Source organism: Marmota monax, unplaced genomic scaffold, assembly GCF_021218885.2.
Source record: "Marmota monax isolate L192 unplaced genomic scaffold, Marmota_monax_Labrador192_F-V1.1 WCK01_AAM20220418_F8-fsc01167, whole genome shotgun sequence".
NCBI classification, from domain to species: domain Eukaryota; kingdom Metazoa; phylum Chordata; class Mammalia; order Rodentia; family Sciuridae; genus Marmota; species Marmota monax.
This window is the reverse complement of record NW_026692295.1, coordinates 65,876-91,082: the sequence shown is the minus strand read 5'-3', so window position 1 is coordinate 91,082 and position 25,207 is coordinate 65,876. Positions and strand designations below refer to the sequence as shown.

The window sequence follows — 25,207 nt, the reverse complement described above, 5'->3', positions numbered from 1 at the left end:
CTTCTTTCATCTTCAACTTTACCTTTAAGGCCTGTAACTCCTCCATCTGCTTCTTGGCAGTTTCATTAAAAAGTTTCAATTCATCTTGCAAAGTTTCTAACAGCAACATAGAGTCTGTGTGATCCAGAGTAGGTTCCGGCTGTGATGCCGGGGTCTCACTGCCTGGGTTGAGGCCCTTGCTCTCTAAAATCGCTAAACAATTGTCCTGAAACTTCTCCAGCAGCTCCACCTTCTGAGTCAGGTCCTTCAGCTCTCCCTGAGTCTCAGTCAACTTCTGGTGCAGCTGCTTGTTGACAGCCTCTAATAGCTGATTTTTATCCTTGAGCTCTTCCTCTGATTTTTGCTTACTCAATGGTTTGTAGCTCTTCTTCATGTTCCTCTTGATGGCAGTCTCTGCAGCCTTCATCTGCCCATTCTCTCGCTTTGGTTTGGTGATTTTTGTAATATCATTATCTGAACCTCCTGAATAAAGATGTCTGGAAACATCGACTTCTTTGGACTTAATAGGTAACAGACTCTTGGTAGTAGCTTGAGTTTGTGTATCTGCCGACAGGCCGCCGCTCAGCACAGAGGGGGGCTGCACGCTGCACACTGTCTTAACCACACTGGTCATCCTAAGGAGGCGACACCGCTGCGCCTCAGACTCTTGCCGCTCCCGCTCGCAGTAGTCCTTGTCGCTGTTGTTCAGAAGAGGCTCAGCAGCAACGGCCAAGCAGCCGATCGGGTCTGCCGCCTCGGTTTCAAAAAAAAAAAAAAAATTGAAATTTATTTTTTTTATAGAACCAACTTGTCAGAGAGTATAATATATTGTATTCCTATTCTCATTTACCTCTAAGCATTTTTTAACTTTCAACCTTGAATTTTTATGCTATCCATTGGTCATTCATTAACATGGTATTTAGTCTCCAGGTGTTAGTGCAGCTTCTATTTTTTATTTTATAATTCATTTCTAATTTTATTCCATTATGATCTGATAAAATATATTTATTATGTCTGTTTCTTTTTATTTGCTAAGAGTTGCTTTGTGGCCTAAGATATGCTCTGTTTAGAAAATGATTCATGTGCTACTGAGAAGAAACTATAGTAAGTCATTGACGGATGAATTATTCTATATATGTTTCATAAGTTTAAATTATTAATTGTGTTTTTCAGTTCTGTAGCTTCTTTGTTTTGTTTTTGTATGGTAGACATATCTAGTGATGAGAGAGTTGTGTTAAAGTCACCCAGTATTATTTTGTTGTCTATTTGATTCCTGAAATTGAGAAGGGTTTGTTTGATGTATTTAGATGTTCCATTGTTTGGAGCATAGATATTTATGATTGTTATGTCTTGTAGATGTATAATTCCCTTAAGTGGTCTGACGTGTACTACTTTGTCTCTTCTGATTAACTTTGACTTGAAGTCCACTTTATCTGATATGAGGATAGAAACCCCTGCTTATTTACAAGATCCATGTGAATGCTAAGATTTTAATTAATTAATTAATTAATTTGTTCTAATTTGTTCTACATGACAACAGAATTCATTTCATAGTACACATATGGAGCACCATTTTTCATTTCTCTGGTTGTACACTAAGTAGAGTCACCCCATTTGTGTCTTCACACAAATACCTAGGCCCCATTCCTTCTCCTCCCATCCTTATTTCGAGTTCCTCCGTTACTTGCATGCTCCCTCCCCTACCCCCATTATGGATCAATATCCACTTATCAGAGACAAATTCAACCTTTGTTTTGTTTGGGATTGACTTACTTCATTTAGCATGATCTTCTTCAACTCATCCATTTACTTGCAAATGCCATGATTTTATATTTTCATGCTGAGTAATATTCCATTGTGTATATGTACCACAGTTGCTTTATCCAATGAATGGTAAGTTTTTTTCTCATCCTTTTACCTTAAATCTGTGGATGTCCTGCTTACGAGGTCTCTTCAAGACAGCATATTGTTGGATCTTGTTTACTAATCCAATCTGCCAGTCTGTATCTTATTTTTTAGTTGTTGATGGAACTTTATTATTTATTATTTATTTATATGTGGTACTGAGAATGAGTAACTGAGTAACTGAGTTCCCACTGTTACAGTGAAATATTCTGGTTGGCAACCTCACACATGCCAGGCAAGCACTCTTAACACTAAGCCACCACCCCAGACCAACACTCTTGTCTTTTGATTGATAAGTTTAGGCCATTTACATTCAGTTTTATTATTGAGAAGTGATTTTTATTTCCTGTCATTTTGATTTATTTCTGGTTTATAATTTGAATTTGTTTCCCCTATGACTATTCTTCTAGTGTAGTCCCTTCATTTGCTGGTTTTCACTTTTATCTTTTATTTCTCGTTGATGAAATATTTTGTTTAGTATGTTTTGTAGAGCATATATTCTAGTTGTGAATTCTTTTAACTTGGGTTTATCATGATATGTTTTTATTTCATTGTCAATTCTGAAGCTAATTTTGCCGGGTATTGTGTTTTTGGTGGCATCCATTTTCTTTCAGAGTTTGGCCTTTATTATTACAAAACTTCCTATCTTTGAGAGCCTGCATTGTGATCCAGAATGATTTTTCCTTAAATTTGACCTGTTATTTTTCTCAGATAGCCTTTAAAGGTTTATCCTAATTATGTAAGGCATTTTCTTTTTTTTTTTTTTGATATTTTAATTATATTCTTTAATATTTCTTGCTGATTCAAAATGACTATTTTATAAGGTTAGAAGAAGTTCTATTCTAATGTGTTATTGCACCAATAAAAATCTATAATTTTTAATTTTTTTAAATTTATTTTTATTTGTTTTAATTAGTTACACATGACAGTACAATGACCTTGACATATCATATATTTGAATCAGATGGAATATAATGTCTCATTTTTGTGAGTATACAGGTTTCAGAATCACATTGGTCATGCATTCACTATATACACACAGTAATAATAGGAATTTTCATGATAATATGGTTTGTTGTGAGTCTGTCTTAATTTTGTATATTTGGGATCCTGTCAGTCTCCTATATTTTATTTTCCATTTGTTTCCTGAGGTTTGGAAAATTTTCTGATTTTATTTCATTGAAAATATTGGCATTCCTTTGGTTTTATCTCTGAGCCTTCATCTATCCTAGTATATCTTAAGTTTGGTCTTTTTGTGTTATCCCATGTTTCTTAGAATTTCTGTTTGTGGTCTCTTAACATCTTTTGTCTGTATTCAGCAGTATTTTCAAGGTTATATATTTTCTCTTCATTGTCTAAAACTCTATTTTCCAAGTGCTCTAGTCTGCTGGTGATATTTTCCATTGAATCTTTAATTTGTTTTATTGATTCTTTTATTTCTAGAATTTCTGCTTGACTGCTTGATTTCTTTTTTTCAGAATCTCCTCTATCACTTTATTGAAGTGATCTCTCACTTCCTGTATTTTCTCTCTGACATCTTTTCTTCTGTCTTTCTGTGCTGCACAGATCAGTTTAACTGTGAGCATTTCTTCCACTGTGTTGTATATGGGTTCTGTTATTGGATCATGTTGGTTTGTTAGTGCAGTTTGTTCCCTTGCTTTTTCATGTTGTTTGTGTGCCTACCTACTTAAAGATAGGAATCTGAGGCTGTAGAGTTTCTACCCTGTGGACCTATACTTTCCCTGCAGCTTTCCAGTATTTCATAGTTTTGGGGCAGACAAATAATAACAGCAACCCATTCAAATAATATACAGCTTTAAACCAAATAGTTCCTGCTACATCTTCTTCTATGTTCATTGGCACAATGAACAGAAATGATGTGATCAGTTATTGCCCATAGGAAAAAAAGTACATTTGCAAAAGGTTTCACAATTTCAAAAATGGGGAGAATTTTAAAAACAGAGAGACCAGAAGAGATATAGGATGTGAAGATTATGAGGGAGCAAGAGAGAAAATATACATTAAAAAATTAAGCCAGGTATAGTGGTGCACGCCTGTAATCCCAGTGGTTTGTGAGGCTGTGGCAGAAGGATTGTGAGTTCAAAGTCTGCCTCAGCACTTTAGTCAGGTGCTAAGCAACTCAGTGAATCCCTGTTTCTAAATAAAATACAGAAAAGGATTGGGGATGTGGCTCAGTGGTTAAGTGCCCCTTAGTTCAATTTCTGGTATATAAAATAAAATAAATAAATAAATAATAGAGTGTAAAACAAAACTGAAATATAGTGATCAAATATCGTAGCCCACAAAAGACTGAGCTATTGATGATAACTGACTTCCAAAAATTATAAAAATGATAAAAAGAGACAAATATGTATAAGTGTCCATTAGTCATTCATTCACCATTAATCAGAGAAATGAAGAAGAAGAAACAAAACGTTCTCAATGGAAATATAAAGAATTGTTTCAATTGGAGTTGAGAATTTCTTGGCTTCCCTTCTCAGCAGTGTTAGGTGGCATGGGCTGATGTGTGATGTCTACTCTCCCCTCGCAGTGGAGTTGCCGGAGTGAGAGAGGAGATCTTGTAGGCAAAGTTCCTGGAGGTGGGATTTAGGCATGGGTAGTCTCTGTGTTCTTCACTGAGTCTGAGGATTTTAAATCAGCTCTCCTCCAGGACCCAGCAATTGCCTGTCCATGCTGGGAAACCCTGGGTTCCACTCTTGCAGGGAGGTACAAATCATTTATCCCTTTTGTCACCTACAAACTGGGATTCAGGCTCCAAAGTCAAATCACTCCTCCCCACACCAGGCTGAGCTTGTCCCTCCCAGCTGGTCCTGCAATAGGCAGGACTGCAGGGAGTTGGGGCTGGGGTTGTCAGTGGTGTTTCAATGACCTGCACTCTCCCATGAAATCCCCTTTTTGCATCTGACCTTCTGGTAATTTAGGCACTTTCTATGTCATGTGGTGAGGGTTCTCCAAGCCTGTACTTTTAACCCAGCTTAAATTTGTCAGAAGTCAGTCCCCAAAGCTGCTCCCCTCTACCCATGGGCCCATGGTGCAGCTACAAAATGGCTCCTTTCTCTGTCTGTGGACAGCCGATATAGCCATGCTTCCTGTCCTGCACAAGGATAGGATACAGCATGGCGTTGTCTTTGATCTCTGATCTCTGCATACCCAAATGTGCCACAGGCCTCCTAAGAATGTGGGTTCCTTATCCCTCCACTTTGCTTACAGGAGGACTACTGTGGAGCTGCTAGCAGTGTTGCTGGGGATTTCCTCCTTATTTTCTTATATCCAACTTCCTGAGTCTCGGATCTGCTTTGAAAGTCCAGTATTAACTCCCTGTAACCCCTCCCCCCTTTTCCCCCCACCCACCTTGCTGAAAAGTTGCCTATCTGATGTCTTGATTTCATGCTAGGGAGCAGCCAGGAAAACACCCTCCTCTATTTTGCCATTTTGTTCAGGGGCAGGTTTTCTTTTTTAACTGTGTGTCAAGAAAGCTTAAAGCTTTTAAGTTTTATACTCAATCACAGATACTGTATTAACATTCTTTCTCCTTTAAAAAAACAGTTTTCTAGCCCCCATTTTGACTGTAAGTTTCTGTTAATCCATTTAAAAACCAATAACAAATCATTGTTTTTTTTTCATCTCTTTTTCAATATTCTAACTTTGTTAGATTGTAGGAAATGGAAGAGAATGTAGAAAAATGCAGGAAAATGTATACTTTCACTTGATCATACACTGTCATCACATTGTAAGTAGTGTAGTCATTTGGCTTGAAACACAGGTAGTGGCAGTTGGCATAGGTCCCTTCTATTGTGGGGTGCCCAGCACCTTACCAGGGAATTCTTGCCTGCTCCGAGGGATAAGCCTCCTGAGAAATTAAAGCCTGGAATAATTAACGAAGAACAAGATAGAGTCAGAAGGATAGTTTTAAAGATGGAGTCCTGATAGGTTCAGTCCATAGAGGAGCTGCAGCTAGACAAAAAGAAAATGGCTCCCATAGTTTATTTAAAGGTGTACATCAAAGGCAGAGATAAGGTTTCAAGGGTGGAGTCTTGCTTTCTGACCTCTTGCAAACAGCAGGTTGATTGGCATCTTGTCAGATCATACCCATTTCAGAGGGGCTGTGTTACTACAGCAGGTCACCCTACTCTCATGCTGTGTGGGACATGGCAGAGCTGAATAGAAATTCACAATGTCTCTGGGCAGTCAACCAGAGGAAATGTCCACCTTAAGTTCCCAGACACAGTTTTATATTTTGGATACCGATATGTGTAATTATCCTGTTCACTAGGCATAATGTGCAACACAGTCCACACACAGCCTGCAGAGTCTCTCAGCACCTTCAACTATAGATGACTTTTGCATTTCATGATATTGTATGAAATATTTTGGAGCACATTTCAATTATTTTTCCTCCTAAAAGTATAAATCTCTAAAATTCTCGTTAGCTTTTTTTTTTAAAAAAAACTAGACACATACCTTAGAACATTTATTGAATTAGCCAAAACTTCCATCAGGAAGCTTTCTTTGGGTTATTCTAAATTGTAATTTGATTGTATATATGTCCTGCCTTTGTTCTTTTCTTAAGTTCAATAAAATTATTCAAATAACAAAAATAATGGATCAATAAGGAACCACAAAAATATCTATTTCCTTCAATTTCATTAGCTTTTATCCTGCCATAATTTGTAAAGTTTGAGACTCCTCCCCTTTTCTGTTTCTCTTTCCCAAAGGTAGACCCAAATTTTTGACTGATTGTTCTTGGGATAAATATATTGTTTTTGAATAAAGTCATTTAAGAGGAGTTTTCTGGGTTCTTTTCCCACTTTCACAGAGTACGTAAACTCAAGGAAACCTGTTCTCTATAAACTATATCCTGATTGTACAGATTAAAAGTCACCAAAGGACATGTTGCTACAAGTTCATTACCCCTCAGTGGCAACCTTTCTTTTTGAATGTCCACAGGAAGCTTTGCAAGTTGGGAAATGCCTGCTCTATGGAACTTGAATGGAATAAAGTCCTGGGGTATTATATCCCAGCAGTTAGAATTGTGAAGGCACATCTTTGTGGGTTGTACACACAGAAATGTAAACAATTTTGTAGTTTCCTTAGTTATATCTAATTAATTCTGTTTTAGGGTAACCAGATGTTTTAGTAAGCTTTGCTTCACTGTGACCAAAATCCTGATAAGAACAATTTAGAGGAGGAAATTTTATTTTGGCTTATGAGTTCAAAGGTTCAATTCATAGCCTGCTAACTCCATAAATCTAGGCATACATCAAGGTACAAAATCATGGTTCGCAGGATATGGCAAACTGGAAACAGAGAGCGAGCCCTACTCACCAGGGAAGAAACCCAAAAGGTACCTCCCCAGTGACCTCTCTCCTTTCGCCATACCGTACCTGCTTAAACTTGTCATTCAGTTAAATCCATATCAGTGGATTAATGAACTGATAGGTACACCTCTCATAATCTGTTTCACCTCTGAACTTTCTTGCATTTACATGAGCTTTTGGGGGATGCTTCATACCTAAAGCATAACACTGAGCATTATGTTCTTTACTCCCATATACTAATGAGGCTAGACTTCACTATGCATTATCTGGAATTGTGGCTAAGTGTTTTTAAGCAACAAAAAGAACAACAAAGTATTGTATTCCAGATGCAAACCCACATAGTCTAGAAAGTACCAAATGTTCAGTTTTAAGGGAGTTTTCTCTCTCCTTACCACAGCATGCCATGCTCTGCTTCTTCAAAATTTTCAGATTTTCATATTGAATTACATTTTATTTAATATTACATATGAAATTTTACCTAAAAGTAATGTCATAGTTTTTTTTAATATCCAAATTTCATTTCAAATGCAGTTCTTTATACTTTAGTTTTTAAAAACCTGTGCTTTGCAAAAACTAACAGAACAGTTTTCATGAGTCCATTTAAATTAATTAACCAAATTAACAAACTATAAAATCAAGTATGTTTATAAAGACCCAAAACCTGTAATGACTTCTATTGAAGCCTCTAGGCAGAAAAATCTTAAAGAGAAAAATAGGTTACTTTAATGAACAAGACATGATGGATTATTTAATAAAAAGAAATTGCTACTTTAAGTTGTAACTAATATTTCTCTTGGCTATAGAAGAAAATAATTTGCAAAGTGATAAGTTGACAAGTCAGACTGAAATAATTAATGATGATTTAGGGTCGTATTTTACTTTCCCTTATGTTCACTGTATCTTTATTGCAAAAGAATTTAGCATTTGCATTATGGAGAATAAAAATCTTATCATATTATAATACCCTAGCTTATCTGGTAAATGAATTTGAGGCTCTACTTGTTATATAAAATACCTTTAAAAACATCTTTATAGTGGTGGTGTTATTTTTCTTTTAAACTTCTTTGACTTTGGGGAGGATAAATATGTAGTGCACTTATTAAATAATTTCACATAATACTTCAGTGATCTCTGTAGTCATTAATAATTCAGTTTCTTGATCCTCTTCTTACTCAGATAGTCTTAGAAGAGGGTTTACAAATCTGTTTAAATGAGCACCAGGAGTGAATCTGATGAAGGAGTTCCTGGGTCTCAGTGTAGAAAAGGAAGAGAAAAATACTTCTTCAAGTTAACACCAAAGATACCAAAGATAAATATTCCCAAAACTACTTTAGCCCCTGTTATGTACCCTGCTTCTACAGCCAGGCCAGGCTGTATATCCTAGTTTTTTTATTTCCTCCCAAAAATGCATACAGCTTGGGGTCTTGGAATATTGTATAACTGTTACTCAGTCCAAGGCTTGGTAAATTGTGGGTACTGCATAAATACCTTAGGATGAGTGAATAAAGGAGACCCACTAGCTTAATGTTTAGAATTTCTGCATTATCCTCATTCCATCCTTCCTTTGGTTCCACTGTCTAAATCATGTGTAGTTTTATTTCCTTTCTTATACAGATTTTCATGGAAGGTCCCATGTCTTGTCTAGACATTTTCATATTTCTCCTTTTAGCAGTATTTTACACATACATGGTCAGTAAATATTTATCAAGTAAAAATATTTCGTGTTTCTTTGTACCATACTAGATTCTCACCTCAATGAAGGTGGGGACTTTATCTCATTTTTTTAGCTTTCTTATGGCTTGAAAGTGACTATATGCTTAGAAACATTTGAATGAATAAATAGGTAAACAAAATAAGAAGTAACTTTATTTTAATTGAAGTTTGCTTAAAATATAAAGTTGAGGGTTTCTGAGCTTTTATAGATAATAAATTTTATTTTTATGTGGAAGAAAAAAATCTACCTTGTCAAAATTGTAGTTGAAATGTTCCTACCTTTTACAAGAGATAAAATGGTAGATTGTGACAGATTTGGAATTGGTGGAGCTTCATCTGGGCATTATGGTTAACAGACTTTTCCTTTTTACTTAGTCTTAAAGAGATTATGTCAGTAATTATGAGAATATAATAATTTGAGCCTAAATGTAGTCTCTTAACATTCTGTGAGGTAAAGATATTTCCTCTGTGCAAGCTAGAGAGCCCACCAAAATCAGAGTTTTTTTTATTCAAAAGTAAGAAAACAGAAGACATTTTCAAGTAGAAGCAACACTTTCTGAAATAAGTTCCATTAGTGTAGTCTTTAAAAATGTTCATATGGACCTTTTGATGTAGTTCAGTGGTAGAGCATATGCCTTTTATGTTCAGAGCCCTGGGTATAGTCTGTAGCACCATAAAAAGAAAAAAAAATGTGCTTGGGATGTAGCTTAGTGACAGAACACTCACTGAGCACCTGCATGGCCCTGGGTTCAATCCCCAGTGCTGCAAAAACAAAACACACACAAACATACATATACATATATACACATTTACATATATGTATGTGTACTTCTACACATACACATGTGTGTATGTATTATGTTTGTTTTGAAAATACTATCAGCAACTGAGAGCCCTGATAAAGTGTGAAATCTCAAGCTTTTATACCTTTATTGTTAACTTCTGTTAAATTTTTCCAGTTGACTTAAATGCTTTTATCTCCCTTTTTTTCTAAATGCTTTGGAGATTTTTTTCTTTGAAGAAATTCTGATTTTTTTCCAGATTATCTGTGTATCTTTATGTTGAATAGATGCTAAAAGAATATTAGTTATTTAAACATTCCAGTTTTGTGAATGATTGTTAAGACATTTTACTCCAATGTGAGTTTTAGCATCACATATGTGAGAACATTTTCTTTGATAATTTATAGATTGTATTAGCTTTCCATTGCTGTAATAAAATACTTAAGATAATCAACTTAAAAACAGGAAAGGCTAATTTTAGCTCATGATTTCATAAATTTCTTTCCATGTTCAGAAACTCCCATTACTTTTGGTCTGTGGTGAGGCAGAACATTAAGTTGGAGACATGGTAGAATAAGCTGCTGACTTCATGGTGGCTGGAAAGAGAGAGGGTTAAAAGACCAGCTTTGACACATTTGAAATAATGCCCCCAGTGACCTAAAATCCCTATTTATCCTCACCTCTTAAAGTTTCCACCACCTCTTAATATTACCAAGCTGGACTCTCAGCCTTTAACACATGGGCATTTGGGGACATATAAGAACTAAATCATAGTATTCCACACATGGCCCCCAAGGGCTTCTGTCCATCTCATCATGCAAAATGCATTCAGTCCATTTCCAAGAGTCCCCCAAATTTTAACCATTCTAGCATTGCTCAAAAGTCCAATTACAAAGTCCTCAAGAGTCTCAAGGCAAACTAAAACCTTGAGTCCTTAATAAAAATAAAAATAGAAAAGGTTACATACTTCTAAAATACAGTGGTGCAGGGTAAACATTCTCCTTCAAAGAGGGCAGAATAGGAAAATAATAAGGAGCAATCAGACCAAAGAATACTGAAATGCAACATGGCGAACATTAAACCCTAGGTCCCCATGTCTGGCATCTGGTGCACACTGTGGCAAGATGTGGTCTCCCAGGAACTCAGGCAACCCGACCTCTTCAGGTTTGCTAGTTACAGATCATGTGGCAACTCTTTTGAGCTGACCTTGCAGGCTGCCTGCAGTTTTCCTAGCAGGGATACCTAGGCAGAGTGTGAATTCACCTGAAGAGAATAAACTAAGGAAACCATTAGTAGTCTGTATTGGCTGCCTGTGGCTATGTACCTCCTCTCTCCTGCGTTTCTTTTATGATCTCCACCTTTCCCACAATTACTTCATTACTATGATAAAAATAATTTTGCTTTTTCATTTGGTCACATTATTTTTTCAAATTTATAGTATGAATAAAAGCATTATGAATGATGACTTTGGAAGAGAAATGCACAAAATTAAACACATTTTATAGAAACCATCCATTAGATATAAACCAACTTATAGGCCAATAATAAAGCCATGTTAGGGATTTTTGTTTAACCTGCCTTTATTCTGTATATACGTTATTCAAAAACATGGCACTGTGGGAGAATTCATACACTGGAATTTGTTCTGAAAGATTTATCATTGATTATATAAGATGATTTTGTATTGAGATATAATTTAATAAACTGGAATATTAAATAATCTATTTTCCTTTATTGTCATTGATGGTGTTTGTACATGCTCAAAATGCCACTGTAAGAACAGCTATGTCTCTTATAGAAAGAGCAAAAATTGTGGCCATATATCCTGCTTTTTACCTACCCAAGGACCTGAATATGGACATGGAGAAAAACAGGTAGGATGCAAATTACAGCAAGCAATAAGGAACTAAAGCAAATAATGTGCCACAAATACCTGGTATTTTACATATGAAATATCCATCATCTACAAATTCTAAGACATTAATATCTCTGTACTGAATTCTTTTCACTCATGGTCCCTGATTCATATCATGGGCACTTTGATTCATGGGTACTGAGTGTGTGTGTGTATATATATTGAGAGTTTTAGTTTTAGTTAAATATGGTCTGTCATGCAATAAGCCTAATGAATGTAGTTACTGGGAGTATCTATTGAAAAAGTTAAAACAATAAATACCCTCAAGTTACTTTGAATTATAATTTTATGACTTTTTATTATGTAAATCTAATAATCTTCTTAATTTCATAGATTCAGCATAGCTTTTACCTAAGTTGATGGCAACTAAATTGGTGGAACTTTGCTTAATACTAATAACTTTTCTTTTTCTGCTTCAACAACTTAAGAGTATCACTAAGACTAAATATAATTAGAAGTTTCTCTTTCTGGAGTAGATGATTTCTGTTCACTAAAGATAGTAGCAAGGGTGTGTGATAGTTCATTATATTTTATTTTTTAACTTTACATCCAAAATGTTATCTTCTGGGAGTTTATTTTTTCCTTAGCTATGTATCCTACCAATTTCATCTACCTATCCTACCTTATTTCATCTTGGAAGCTAATATAGTAATTCTGTTGTTTTAGCCACATAGAAAGGATATCAAAAGTTTGTTAATATTTTTTAAATAAAGTCAAAAAATTAGTAATAAATATCACTGACTGCTTAATTGGATTTTTGGAAATATGATTTCTGTTTTCAGTGGAATAAAACCTTAGCTCTAAGGAAACCTGAGTTTCAATTTTGACTTAAAAACTCTAATGTAGCTTTTTAACTCACTTAATCCACAGTTTCTTCACTAAAAAGTGAGTAGATACCTATATAATGAGATTTTTATTAAAAATACGGTAAAATGTATACCTCACCTGAAAAACAACACATTCTATAATGTTATCTATGACCTTTGAAGAGGTCAGAATATAAAAAGATAACAGCTTTAAAGACTGCTGCTGTCACCACATTTAAATTTAAAGCTTTTCGGGGTTGGGATTGTGGCTCAGTGGTAGAGTGCTCGCCTAGCAAGTGTGAGGCCCTGGGTTCAATCCTCGGCACCAAATAAAAATAAATAAATACATAAATTTAAAGCTTTGGAGCAACAAAAATAATAATGAGTTGTAAAAGGCAGCAAACAGGTTGGTAGAAAGGGGGAAATGTTAGAGTCTGTAAACAAGTCAGAATGGCGCCTGGCAAATGTTAGAGTCTGTAAACAAGTCTGGATGGTGCCTGGCATTTTGCCAGAGGGAGTGGTTTATGAAGTAATGCCAGTGAGCCATTAAGTGTGGAGATTCCTTATCGGTTGACTGCTGTATCTAGTTTATGTTAATTAGATAAGCTGTGTGGAATGTATAAATACCGCTCCTGTCCTACAATAAACGGCTCCCACTCCTGCTGTATCAATGTACACAAGTCGTTCGTCACCCCCCAGTTATTTTGCTGCAGCCGGACTGTAGCAGAAAGGGACCTTCCAAAGGAGGTTAATGTCACAGAGGCAAAGGAAAATGTTTCAAGGAGAAGAAAGAGACCACCTATATGGAGAGTTGCTGTGAGGGGCCAAGTGTATTCACTGTATACTGTAGCAATTTATGCCCTAATTTAGAAGCTTTGTCATTCACATGGTGGGGAATAAAACCTATATAAAGTTGGCTAATGAGTGTTGAAATTAAAAAACTGAATGTAGCTATCGATATTGCTAAGTTTGCTTATATAGAAAAGAAAAATGGATAGAGTCTAGGACCATAGACGTGTTGTCTTTTCAAAGTGGAGGTGATCTGATAATATTTGTGGGAACTATCCAAGATAGAGTGAGAATGAATTGAAAGACCTAATTCTTTATACATGAGAGAAAGAGAAGAAACCATGGATTACATATAGGTTCAGAGAAGTCAATTCCAAAGAACCAAAGGAGAGATTTTCCTTCAAAGGGAAAAGGGTACCTAAAAAGGTAGGTTCTGATGGATGTAAGTTTATAGGTAAATGTGGGAAGAAAGAGTCTTCTCTGCTATCTTGTATTTTCTTTATGAGTAGGTGGTAAGGTTATTCTGTGAGACTTAAGGGTAAATAAGGTGGTCAGAAATTTTCGGAAAGTTGAAATTTTCTACTATAAATATTGTGAGTCATATGAGAACAAAATTACTATAAAGAAATCACAGAACTGCTCTTCAGTGTTAAGGGCTTGTGAGATTATAGTCATTGATCTAGAATAGTCTAAAGTTGCCATTGTATACAGTTTTTCCTAAGTACTAATTGTCCTGGATCCTCCAAGTTTGACATTTTGCCAGTCAGTTATGACAGAAGGGCAGATGAATTAAGAAATTGGCAAGAATGTGATTGAAACACTAGGTTCTGCTATCTAAACTAGAGAAAGAGTAAGAATAAAGGCCAAGTTGGGTAGGAGAAGGGTATTACTGTAATACAGCTGATAAATAGAAAGAAAATAGAAAAATTGTGATCTTTAGGTATAATTAAGGACAAAAAGTGGGCTCTAACAAAAGAGGTGAAATATCTATACAATGAAAACTACAGAACCCTGAAGAAAGAAATAGAAGAAGACCTTAGAAGATGGAAGGATTTACCTTGCTCATGGATTGGTAGAATTAATATTATTAAGATGGCCATATTATCAAAAGCACTTTACAGATTCAATGCAATTCCCATCAAAATCCCAATGACATTCCTTGCAGAAATAGAAAAAGCAATCATGAAATTCATCTGGAAAAATAAGAGACCCAGAAGAGCTAAAGTAATTCTAAACAGGAAGAGTGAAATTGATTCCAGGTTTTAAACTATACTATAGAGCAATAGTAACAAAAACAGCATGGTACTGGTACCAAAACAGGCAGGTGGACCAATGATACAGAATAGAGAACACAGAGACCAATCCACAAAATTACAACTACCTTATATTAGACAAAGGTGCTAAAACCATGCAGTGGAGAAAGGATAGCATCTTCAAAAAATGTTGCTGGGAGAACTGGAAATCCATATGCAACAAAATGAAATTGAATCCCTTTCTCTCACCATGCACAAAAGTGAACTCAAAATGGATCAAGGAGCTATGAATCAGACCAGAGACTCTGCGTCTAATAGAAGATAAAGTTGGCCCTAATCTTCATCACATGGGGGCAGGCCCCAAATTTCTTAATAAGACACCTATAGCACAAGAGTTAAAACCAAGAATCAACAAATGGGATGAATTCAAACTAAAAAGTTTTTTTCTCAGCAAGAGAAATAATATGTGAGGTGAATAGGGAGCCTACATCCTGGGAACAAATTTTTACCCCTCAAACATCAGATAGAGCTCTAATCTCTAGAGTATACAAAGAACTCAAAAAGTTAAACAACAAAAAAGCAAATAACCCAATCAAGAAATGGGCCAAGGACTTGAACAGAAACTTCTCAGAAGAGGATATACAATCAATCAACAAATACATGAAAAAATGCTCACCATCTCTAGCAATCAGAGAAATGCAAATTAAAACTACTCTAAGATACCATCTCACTCCAATAAAAATGGCAGCCATTATGAAGTCAAACAACAATAAGTGCAGGCAAGGATGCGGGGGGGGGGGGAAGTACACTCATACGTTGTTGGTGGGACTGCAAATTGGTGCAGCCAATTTGGAAAGCAGTATGGAGATTCCTTGGAAAGCTGGGAATGGAACCACCATTTGACCCAGCCATTCCTCTTCTCAGACTATACCCAAAAGACCTTAAAAGAGCATACTACAGGGACACAGCCACATCAATGTTTATAGCAGCACAATTCACAATATCTAGAATGTGGAACCAACCTAGATGCCCTTTAATAGATGAATGGATTAAAAAAATGTGGCATTTATACATAATGGAATATTACTCGGCACTAAAAAATAACAAGATCATGGCATTTGCAGGCAAATGGATGGCATTAGAGCAGATTATGCTAAGTGAAGTTAGCCAATCCCTAAAAAACAAATGCCAAATGTCTTCTCTGATATAAGGGGGGTGACTCAAAATGGGACAGGGAGGAAGAGCATGAGAAGAAGACTACCACTAAATAGGGAAGAGAGGTGGGAGGGAAAAAGAGGGAAAAGGGGAGTTGCATGGAAGATGAAAGGAGAACCTCATTATTATACAGAATACATATATGATGTTGTAATGACAAAAAGAAAAAAAAGTGTGTCACATTAGATTGGATAGAGAGAAAGGGTGTGAGAGGAGGGGAGGAGTAAGGAGGATAGGAAGGGCAGCAGAATAGAATAGACAATATGATTGATGTATGTACATTCCATGTATGTATTATATGTCAAAATACATTCTGCTGTCATGTATGACTAAAAATAAATAAATAAATAATTCTCTCTCTCTCTCTCTTTAAAATAAAAGAGAACAAAGATTAGTTTGGCAAACTTGAAATATAGGAGGCTTTAACCAGAAATGGGGATGTTTGTGCTGTTGTTTCTGGTAGTATAGATGGGGATTGATTACACTACCTGGTGTCTGTACAGCTACATTATCCTGGGATTTCAATCTCCCTGCTCACGCTGTTATTATTAAGGTAGGAGCTTACCTTCTTTTGATACAGATTCGTGTGAGTTTGGATTGATTTATTTAGAAAAAATATTGTGATTTGGCTGTTTCTTTGACATTGAATGTTAATTTATATAAGAGAAAAAATATTTTCTCCAATAAAATTCAGTTTGTATTGTAAAAATGTAACTATCACAGATGATGAAGGGATTAGTTAAAGTACACTTTTGAGATCTTACTGTATTTGCCCAATTTCAGTATTCAGCTCTTCAGGATTATATTTATGTATACTTACGTAAATTTTTATTTACTTTTCCTTATCTAGGGAACACAAATATATGCTGCAAAAAGAAGCTCCTTTATTGACCTTGGAATTTTAGATGTCATGCAGATATTTGGCCGAGCTGGACAACCACAATTTGACAAATTTGGGGAAGGAGTCATTATAACAACACATGATAAACTCAGCCATTACCTCACTCTGCTCACTGAGCAAAACCCAATTGAGAGTCAGTTTCTGGAAAGTCTTGCAGATAACCTAAATGCAGAGGTAAGATCTGATCAGTCAAAAGTTGGGATAGAATTGTCAGCTTTAAGAATAACGATAAAGGTTGAGTTGGTTTTTGCTTTGTAGTATTTAGGAATACAGATTATGCCATATAGTCATAAGACAAAAGAGGCTGGGGTGGGGGGGGGCAATATTGTTGATTAACTCACAGCAGTATAAATGTAGACAACAATACTGACAGGAACTCATTGCTAAATGACCACACTTGCAATCTATGTGGTTTTGCTATAGATCAAAAATACAATCCAAAGTTTACAAATCAGGGAAACAGAAATAGCAATAACTGATATGTTTAGTGATCAATTGATGATTAATATTTGTATGAAGTTTTTCTAAGGTTTATGAAGCTTTCTTGTCTTTATTAGGTCATTTGATTAACTTTGTTATGTAAAATGTGATTGCCTAAATTGAGCAGGAGTATGTTTTATTTCAAATGTGTATGTGTAGGCATGTGGGAGTGTGTGGGGGGAGACTTTAATAATAGGATTTAAATAATGGACCTGGAAAGCATAGGTAACATCTCAACTGGTAAAGAAAATAAACATTTTTACAATTTAGAGTATATATATCAAACTTTCAAATGAATGTTCAAAATTCAGTGCAATGTTTTCATGACATTTTTAATGACTGCACAAGTCATTCAATGCTTTCCTGCCTCAGTATCCTTTTTTTTTAAAAGTTAACTCAAATAATTTAGGTAATTTAGCTAAGATGTAAATACTGAATAAATGAATGAAATATTACTTATTGTGTGCAAGTCTATCTGGCGTACTTCTTAAACAGCCTATAGAAATTCTATTTGGGTTATTTACAAGACTCTTTATAGAGAATGAAAGACACACTCTACATTATGTAGTTCTTCTGTTAAGAAGCATATAGTCCAAAAGGAGAAAAAAAAGACATGGAAAGAAAATGACAACTTCCATAGAAGTACTTGGTAGAAGGAGAAAATATGTTTGACCTGGGGCTATCAAAAAAGGCTTTTTTCATGATGATAGTAAACTTAGTCTGAGTTCAGAGGATAGATAAGTTTTGGAAGATAAGTTTGAAAGTAAGAAAAAAAGCATGAAGAGCACTGGTTTACCTTAACAAAATTACAGGACAACAAAAAGAGATTAGAAAATAAAATTTGACTCCAAATAAAATATTATCATAGCTCAATTTTGGTCCTCATTGCCTACCCTGATTGCATGGTGTAAGTAATTAGGTCTGGGCCAAGAGTGTTTATAATGGGATAAAATCTATTACTGTAAAGTGATGGTAATAGTAGCATAGGCTAGAGATTGCTGGGTGCTTCATGTACATTCTCTTATTCTGCCAGACCTGCTAAGTAGATATTACACTCAGAGAGACGTGTAACTGCCCAAGGTCACTAAGGTATAATTTTTAGAACTAATATTCAAACTGAGGTCTATTTAGCTCTAAACAAGATCTTTTCATTGTTGCTTAAGACTTCTGTAATCTTATTAAAAATGTAATAAGTTAGAATAATACATTACCCTACATTAGGATTCTCCATTCTTTTCTTCTAAAACCTGAACTAAACATTTTCCAAAATGGTAGCCATAATTTCTCTTAACATTTGCAGTAAAAAAGAAAAAAATAATCCTGTTTTTTCTAAAATTTAGCTTAAAGAGCATGTCAAGGAATACTAAATCTTAACACACCTAGAATTAGTTCTTGATAGTTTTTGTAAGTGGTAGTCACAATGTGTTGATGTTATTATGCAGAAGATACAAAGTAAGTAAAACAATGCTCTTGTCCTCAGGGAACTCTTTCCTGGGGACAAAAAAGTAGCACCAGTGAAACTGTTTGATCTAGCCCTGCGTATAAAAATAGCCCTTAAGTTCATCTCATATTAATTAAAGTACTTGCTAGAAATGTCATTTTCAGAAATGTCAACACACTCTGAGCACAATTCCATTTAGTGATATAAAGGGCATTTAAATAATGAAACATATAGATTTAAAATTTTTAGTTACTATAATGAAGTATAGCCATTGCTAAACTTGCTCATATCTTGGTTTACTGGAAGAGCTCCCTGTTACAGTAAATTTTCCTGTTAATGAAACAAACTCCTTTAAATTATAGTTGAATGTGAAATTAAACTTAGTCATCTATACACATCAAGTGTGAAATTGGTTTATAACATAAATCTGTGCTGCATTCTTAAGATAATGGATTTGTAAGTCCTTACACTGCAAAAAATCTTCGCAAGACTCTAAAATATCACTAATCAACATAAAGATTATGTTAGGATAGTAATGTTGCCTTTATTAATATATTTGATTTCATGAATATCAATTTTGACCATGAATTTAGAAAAATTGGAGAAAATATTTTATGAAGTATAATTTAATGCCAACATTTTATGAGACATCTTTGCTGATTGATGCCTAATGGGGCTGACTCCATAATGCTAAAGTTGAGAAGTAACAAATCCCTTTCCTATAAAGAGCCACTTAATTTTGCACTGTGAGAAACACTGATATATGTATTTCAGGCTAATTAAAATGTATTCATGTTGCTCAGTGTATACTCTGTTCTAATCGCTATATTCCATACTTTATAACTTTGTTAATTATTCTATATCCTAACATATACATTCTTTGTGTACACAGAGTTCTTGTCTCTTCAGGATGTTGTGCATATACTGGCTCTTGAGTTAAAACCTCCACAGTCTGACTACCCTTCCCACTTCTGATTCTCATTACTCCTCAACATACCCCTTCTGCCCTAGGAAGCTATTACTCTACTCACTTCACTTAGAAAGGCCCAATTTTCTTTTTTATGAAATATAGATGCTCTCATTGTGAAAATTCAATAAGTGCCTGTTCCAAGTTGGTAAGCAATATAGTATCACTATTTTCTGATGATCCCTTCATATGTAGCCCTACTTACGCAGTTCATATATAAATATAAATATTTATAGATATAAAATCATGAGCATATATATATATATACTCATGATTATATTTGCTTATTTAGTTTCTAAAAAACTATATAAAGTAGATAGAAACCATATGAATGGTTTTAACTAGTTTTTTAAAACACACATATACTAAAAATAAATAAGATAACCTTAAAGACTAAATTTTAAATAGATAAATATTAAGTGACACTTGAGTCTGATTTCTGAATTACCAAATTTGGAGTTGATTTTATTATTGTTAAAGAAGAATTAATTTTATCACACTATACACTAATGTCACTTTTACATGTTATATTTTTGAGTATCTGGTATGTGCTAGACTCTGTGGATGTTGGGCTTCTATTTGTCATCTTAATTACTTATACATGTCTCACCTCCATGACTAGAGAAGTGAGGTCAGGGACCATACTATTTGTTACCATATCCATTGTACCTTAAATTATATACAGGCTTTTTAGTGACTTGTTATGATTATGGAGATAAATGAATAAATTTCAAAAAGAGGGAGTATGGAAAAAATACTTGTTTTATGACAGGCTCCTGTATCAGATAGCCACTAGGGGACAGCAAATATTTTCAAGAAAATTTTTATTTCTGTCACTAGGTGGCATTCAAGGATTAGTCTCAAAATAAGGTGTACCTTTACATTTATTTTTCTGGATAATCTCTTCCCTTTTAATGAATTTTTAGAAGATTTCCTTTACATGATCTAATTTTTGATACCTACTTTTTCTTCTAATCTTATAACTAATAGCAATAGGTAATTATTGATGTTTATTTGATAAGTCTGATTTTTAAATTGTCCTTTATAAAATTTTTGTCTCTTGAGATTTGTATAGTATTTTAAAAGAGCATCATAAGGTCAAAAGGGAATGAATATAGGTTGTTATTTTAAAGTAACAACATAAAGTAATAAGAGAATATAGGTCACTATAAAGGAATATATGGGTTATATGACAATACAGTTTTGACATGCAAATAATAAAATCAGAAATAGGTGAGACTCTCAGCTATTTATCCGTATCATCAAACTAGTTTTATTTACCTAAGCAGACTGGAAAACCTGTTTAAACATCCTACACAACTCTCTTATTGGCTTAATTTTAATTCTTACTGCTTTTACAGTTTACATTTAGGAAATGTACTTATTTACTTATAGTATGGATGGCTTGGTCATTTTTTAAGTAAACTAGTGGAAATTTAGAAGCAAATAGGCAGAATCTTCTTATATATTTTTTACTTTTGGTTGTCCCACTTTTTAAATAACAAATACTATGATGTAATATTACAGTGAAAATTATATGCTGCTGTATCTCATCTTCAATTCACTCAAAGTAGCTAAATGTACACTTTTTTGTTGTTGTTGTATTTTGTTTTGTTTGGTGCTCGGGACTGAACCTAGGACCTTCTGCATACTAATCATGTACTGTAACACTCCCAGTCCATCTACATTTTTATTTCACAATAAAAGTTATATAGAATTAAAAATAATAATACAGGGATTAAATCAAACACAAAGATTTTTATTTTCTTCAATATTAGTACAAAAATGGCAGTATTTGTTTTCCTTTTTTTCCCCCCTCCTGTGAGTAAAAAAAAAAACGGGTTCAGGAACGAATTTATAGCTGTCAAGTTTCACAATTTTGCTTAATTGTTAAAGTAAAAAAGCGTACTTTAAATAAAAGCAGAATTACTTCTTGCTTAAGGAACTATTTTAAGAATACATCTCATTATAATTCTGCATTAATATTCTTATCTAATCATTTCTTTCTTTTTATTACACAGATCTTATATTTATTGTTGTGTTCTAAATTATTAACCTTTGGTTTTATTTAATAAATATATTACAAATCACTTCAAATGCTATATTAAACATTATATTTCCTTTCTGAATATAATCTAAACAATCATCCAATGATTACTTTGGTTCAAATGTTTAAATATCATATTTTCCCATTGCTTGTTTAAAGTTTACCAATTTAAAAAAAAAAACAACAACACCCTATTCTTGTATGATTTTGAAAGCATATGTTAATATGTCTAAATACCAATAAATTTGCTTTGTTTTGTGCAGAAATAATTGCATTTTCCATTATATGCATATTGTATGTTTATACTGGCAGATGACAGTGCGCAGAATCAGGATAAAGATCAACAGAATTAATATTTAATTATTTTTTTTAATAATGTTGAGTTTTATTTTTTAATCTTTATTCATTTTATTTATTTTTTTATGTGGTGCTGAGGGTTAAGCCCAGTGCCTCAAATGTGCTTAGACAAGTGCTCTCCTTCAACCCCAGCCCCATATTTTGTTATTTTTATTCTGGTACACTTACATTTAAACATATTCAGTAGTTTTATTATATAAAATGAAACTAAAACAAAATGGATACAGAATATGAAAAAGAATTAGCAAATGTCAAAAATGTCCTTAATGCTATATAGAATTAAAATCCATACAGGGAAAAACAATCAAATGTCATCATTTAGTAAGTTCAGTTTGGGAAGATAGCATTTCCAATGTATTATTCTCAATGAAATAAAGAGGACTGCTGTTTTCATTAACTGAGAAGTCATTTCAGTGATTGTGCTTACCTACTTTTAAATGTGGCACAATGATCTATTTTGAAAACTTAATTTCTGGCAGAATGGCCTTTGCTGTAATGTTTATGTTTGACTTTAATGCATTCCTTTAATTTCTGTTGTATTTTTGATTTGCAGATTGCTCTGGGAACAGTCACAAACGTGGAAGAAGCAGTGAAGTGGGGTAAGTTACACTTACCTTTATGTACGGATGAGAGCAAATCCATTAGTGTATGGCATCAGTCACAAAGCTTATCAGGTAGAAAACTCAAACTCATTTATTGAAAAAAAAAAAAAAACAAAAAACCCTCAAGCCTTCTTTTTGGTTCTGTAATCCTTTCATGATGTGAGGATAAATATTTGCTACTGTTGCCTCATCTGAATAAAGTTATGGACCTAGAAGAAAAATAAAGAGCCTTAATTGTTTTTTAAAATACACTAAAAAAAATCAAATTGGTTCCTTGTAATTATTTTCCTTTATTTAAATCTCTTTTCCCATTAATAATGTTGATATTTGTATCATTCTATTTTTCAGGTATATTTATGTTAGATGTTAATATTTCACCATGATTTTTTACTCTGGTACATTGAGTTATAGAAATAACCAGATAAAAGGAAACATATAAACCATTTTTAAAAATAGGCTTGTTATATACAATCTACTCCTCCTGTCATGTCCCTTCTATGCCCTATAGTGAAATAAAAGTTAGCATTAATGCATTATTGTCTTAACAGTTTAAAGTTTGAAGTCAGTTTCATGATTCAATGTGTGTGCATAGACAGAGAATTAGATATATGTGATAGCAGGTCTTCCTATGAGCTTTATAGTTGTGTGGTCCATGTGGCTTACAGATCTTGTCTTTTCTTTAGAACTCTGCTTTATATACTGTAAATGCTTTCTAATTACAGATAAAATTCAGTTGTAATGTAATAAAAACATCATTTCACCATCTTCATATGATATTTACTTCTGTTAAGTCAAAATTATCAAAGAGGTTGAGTCTAACTCAAAATTATAGTTTTTTCTCTATTTACCAATATACATACACACAAATATTGTATTGATAAATAAATACACATACATATGCATTGAGTGTGTGTGTGTGTGTGTGTGTGTGTGTGTATTGGTAAATACATACATATATATATACATTTGTTATCAAAGCAATTGCCAAACTTTTGGGGTTTTTCTTTCATTTTTCCTTTTCTTGTGCAGTAGATTTTGCCATGGAAGAATTGAAACTTAAGACTTAGAGGGGAAACATTAAGAATAGTAGTAGCAACTAGTTCTGAAGCTGGTAATCTGAAATTCTTAGGTTTTCATACTTGGGTCTTCTTTACATAGAATTCCACTACTTTTCTGCTTCTCAGTTAAAATATGTGCTGATCTTCAAATGGATGTCTTATTTTATAAGCAATTTATAACTGCATTATAATCTGTGATTTCATACATTTTTATATTTATTAATTTTTAACTGGTACTCTATAGGCACACATAATGGTGGGAATCACTGTTGGTTATTCATACATGTGCATAGCACAATTTGGTCAGTTTCTTCACTCAGTTCCTCCCTTTTCCATCCCTTCTCCCTTCCCTCTGTACCCTTTATCTACTCTGCTGATCTCCGTTCTATTTTCATGGGACATTGCCCACCCCCTTTCTCTATTTTTTTAGTTCCTTAGTTATCTCTTGCTTCCACATGAGATAAAACATAAGGCCTTGACTTTTTGAGTCTGGCTTATTTCACTTAGCATGATGTTCTCCAGTTCCATCCATTTGCCAGCAAATGCCATAATTTCATTCTTCTTTATGTCTGAATAAAACTCCATTTTGTACATATACCATATTTTCTCCATTCATTCATATGTTAATGGGTACCTGAACTGGTCACATAATTTGACTATTGTCATTTGTGCTGCTGTGACCCAGCAATCCCAACAGACCTTGAACTTTGTAATAATGTGTCTCTAAATGTTCTCATCACAAATATGATCATTGTGAGAATAGTCAAAGGTACAATGAAAATTTTCTGAAGGACTAAAAATAAACAAGTACATGTATTTTCATGGGTTAAATATCCCTTGGAATAAGATAAACACATCAATTGATTTTTAAGTATTAGGTTAATATCAAAAGTTTTTTTGCAGTATAATGAAAACTTTAACATAGTTTTCTGGTATTTAAAAAAGAGGAATTTTGTTTCATTCCAGGATTCATAGTTTTACTGCCTTTACAGTTCTATATCTTAACTTTTTCTTTAACTCATATGTTTTGATTTTGTTGCTCTGTAAATTTGTATCTATAGAATTCTTATAGACAAAAACAAATCAAGTAGTTTGGACCTGATATATATATATATAGTATCACTTATAGCAAATATTTGCTGATAATACTCTTGATGCTGTGTTACTTATCTGCAGTTGGTTTCCTTTTGCCTCATTTTTCTGATTTTCAAAATTTTTAAGCTGCTATAAAGATCTAAGTTAAAACAAATGGCAGAAGTATTAACTCATTAGATTTCTAAGGAGTTTTACTACTTCTCCAACACCCCATTAAAGGTCATATTTTCCATTATTGCTCATAACAAGAGATTAATCTTCAAGACCTTGGGAGGTTAAGGTAGGAGGATCAGGAATTCTAGGTCAGGCTGGACAACTTGGTGAGGCTCTGTCTCAAAAATATATTTTAAAAAGTTTGGGGGGAAAAAAAGGCTGGAACTATAGCTCATTGGTAAAATTCCCCAGGTTCAATTTCAAGTACTGCCCCAATAAATAAATAAGTATCTAAATACTATTTGTGAAAGACATTTGATTTATTTTCAACTTTTTTCCATCGTAGTTCAGAAACCTGTTCTGATGAATCTATGTGTATTCATAAGTGTCAGACAGGACTCGAGGAATCA

General features: G+C 33.9%; 2 protein-coding genes across 2 annotated transcripts in view; one reads left to right on the top strand and one right to left on the bottom strand.

Moving 5' to 3' along the window:
• Nucleotides 1-4: 4 nt before the first annotated feature.
• LOC124090526 (small kinetochore-associated protein-like) lies at nucleotides 5-7,282 on the bottom strand (the record flags this gene model as incomplete). The annotated part of the gene is made up of 2 exons (XM_058578342.1): nucleotides 7,231-7,282; nucleotides 5-786 (listed from the first exon to the last, which is right to left on the bottom strand). Coding segments are annotated over exons 1-2 (834 nt in total), but the record flags the coding sequence as incomplete, so codon positions are not given.
• A 9,264-nt stretch (nucleotides 7,283-16,546) lies between these two features.
• The window catches only part of LOC124090527 (peroxisomal multifunctional enzyme type 2), a gene marked incomplete at its 3' end in the record, with an annotated part of 72,512 nt that continues 63,851 nt past the window's right edge, over nucleotides 16,547-25,207 (top strand). Inside the window, 2 exon segments of the mRNA XM_046441156.2 lie at nucleotides 16,547-16,771; nucleotides 22,443-22,488. Coding sequence (XP_046297112.1) covers nucleotides 16,607-16,771; nucleotides 22,443-22,488 — 211 coding nt within the window.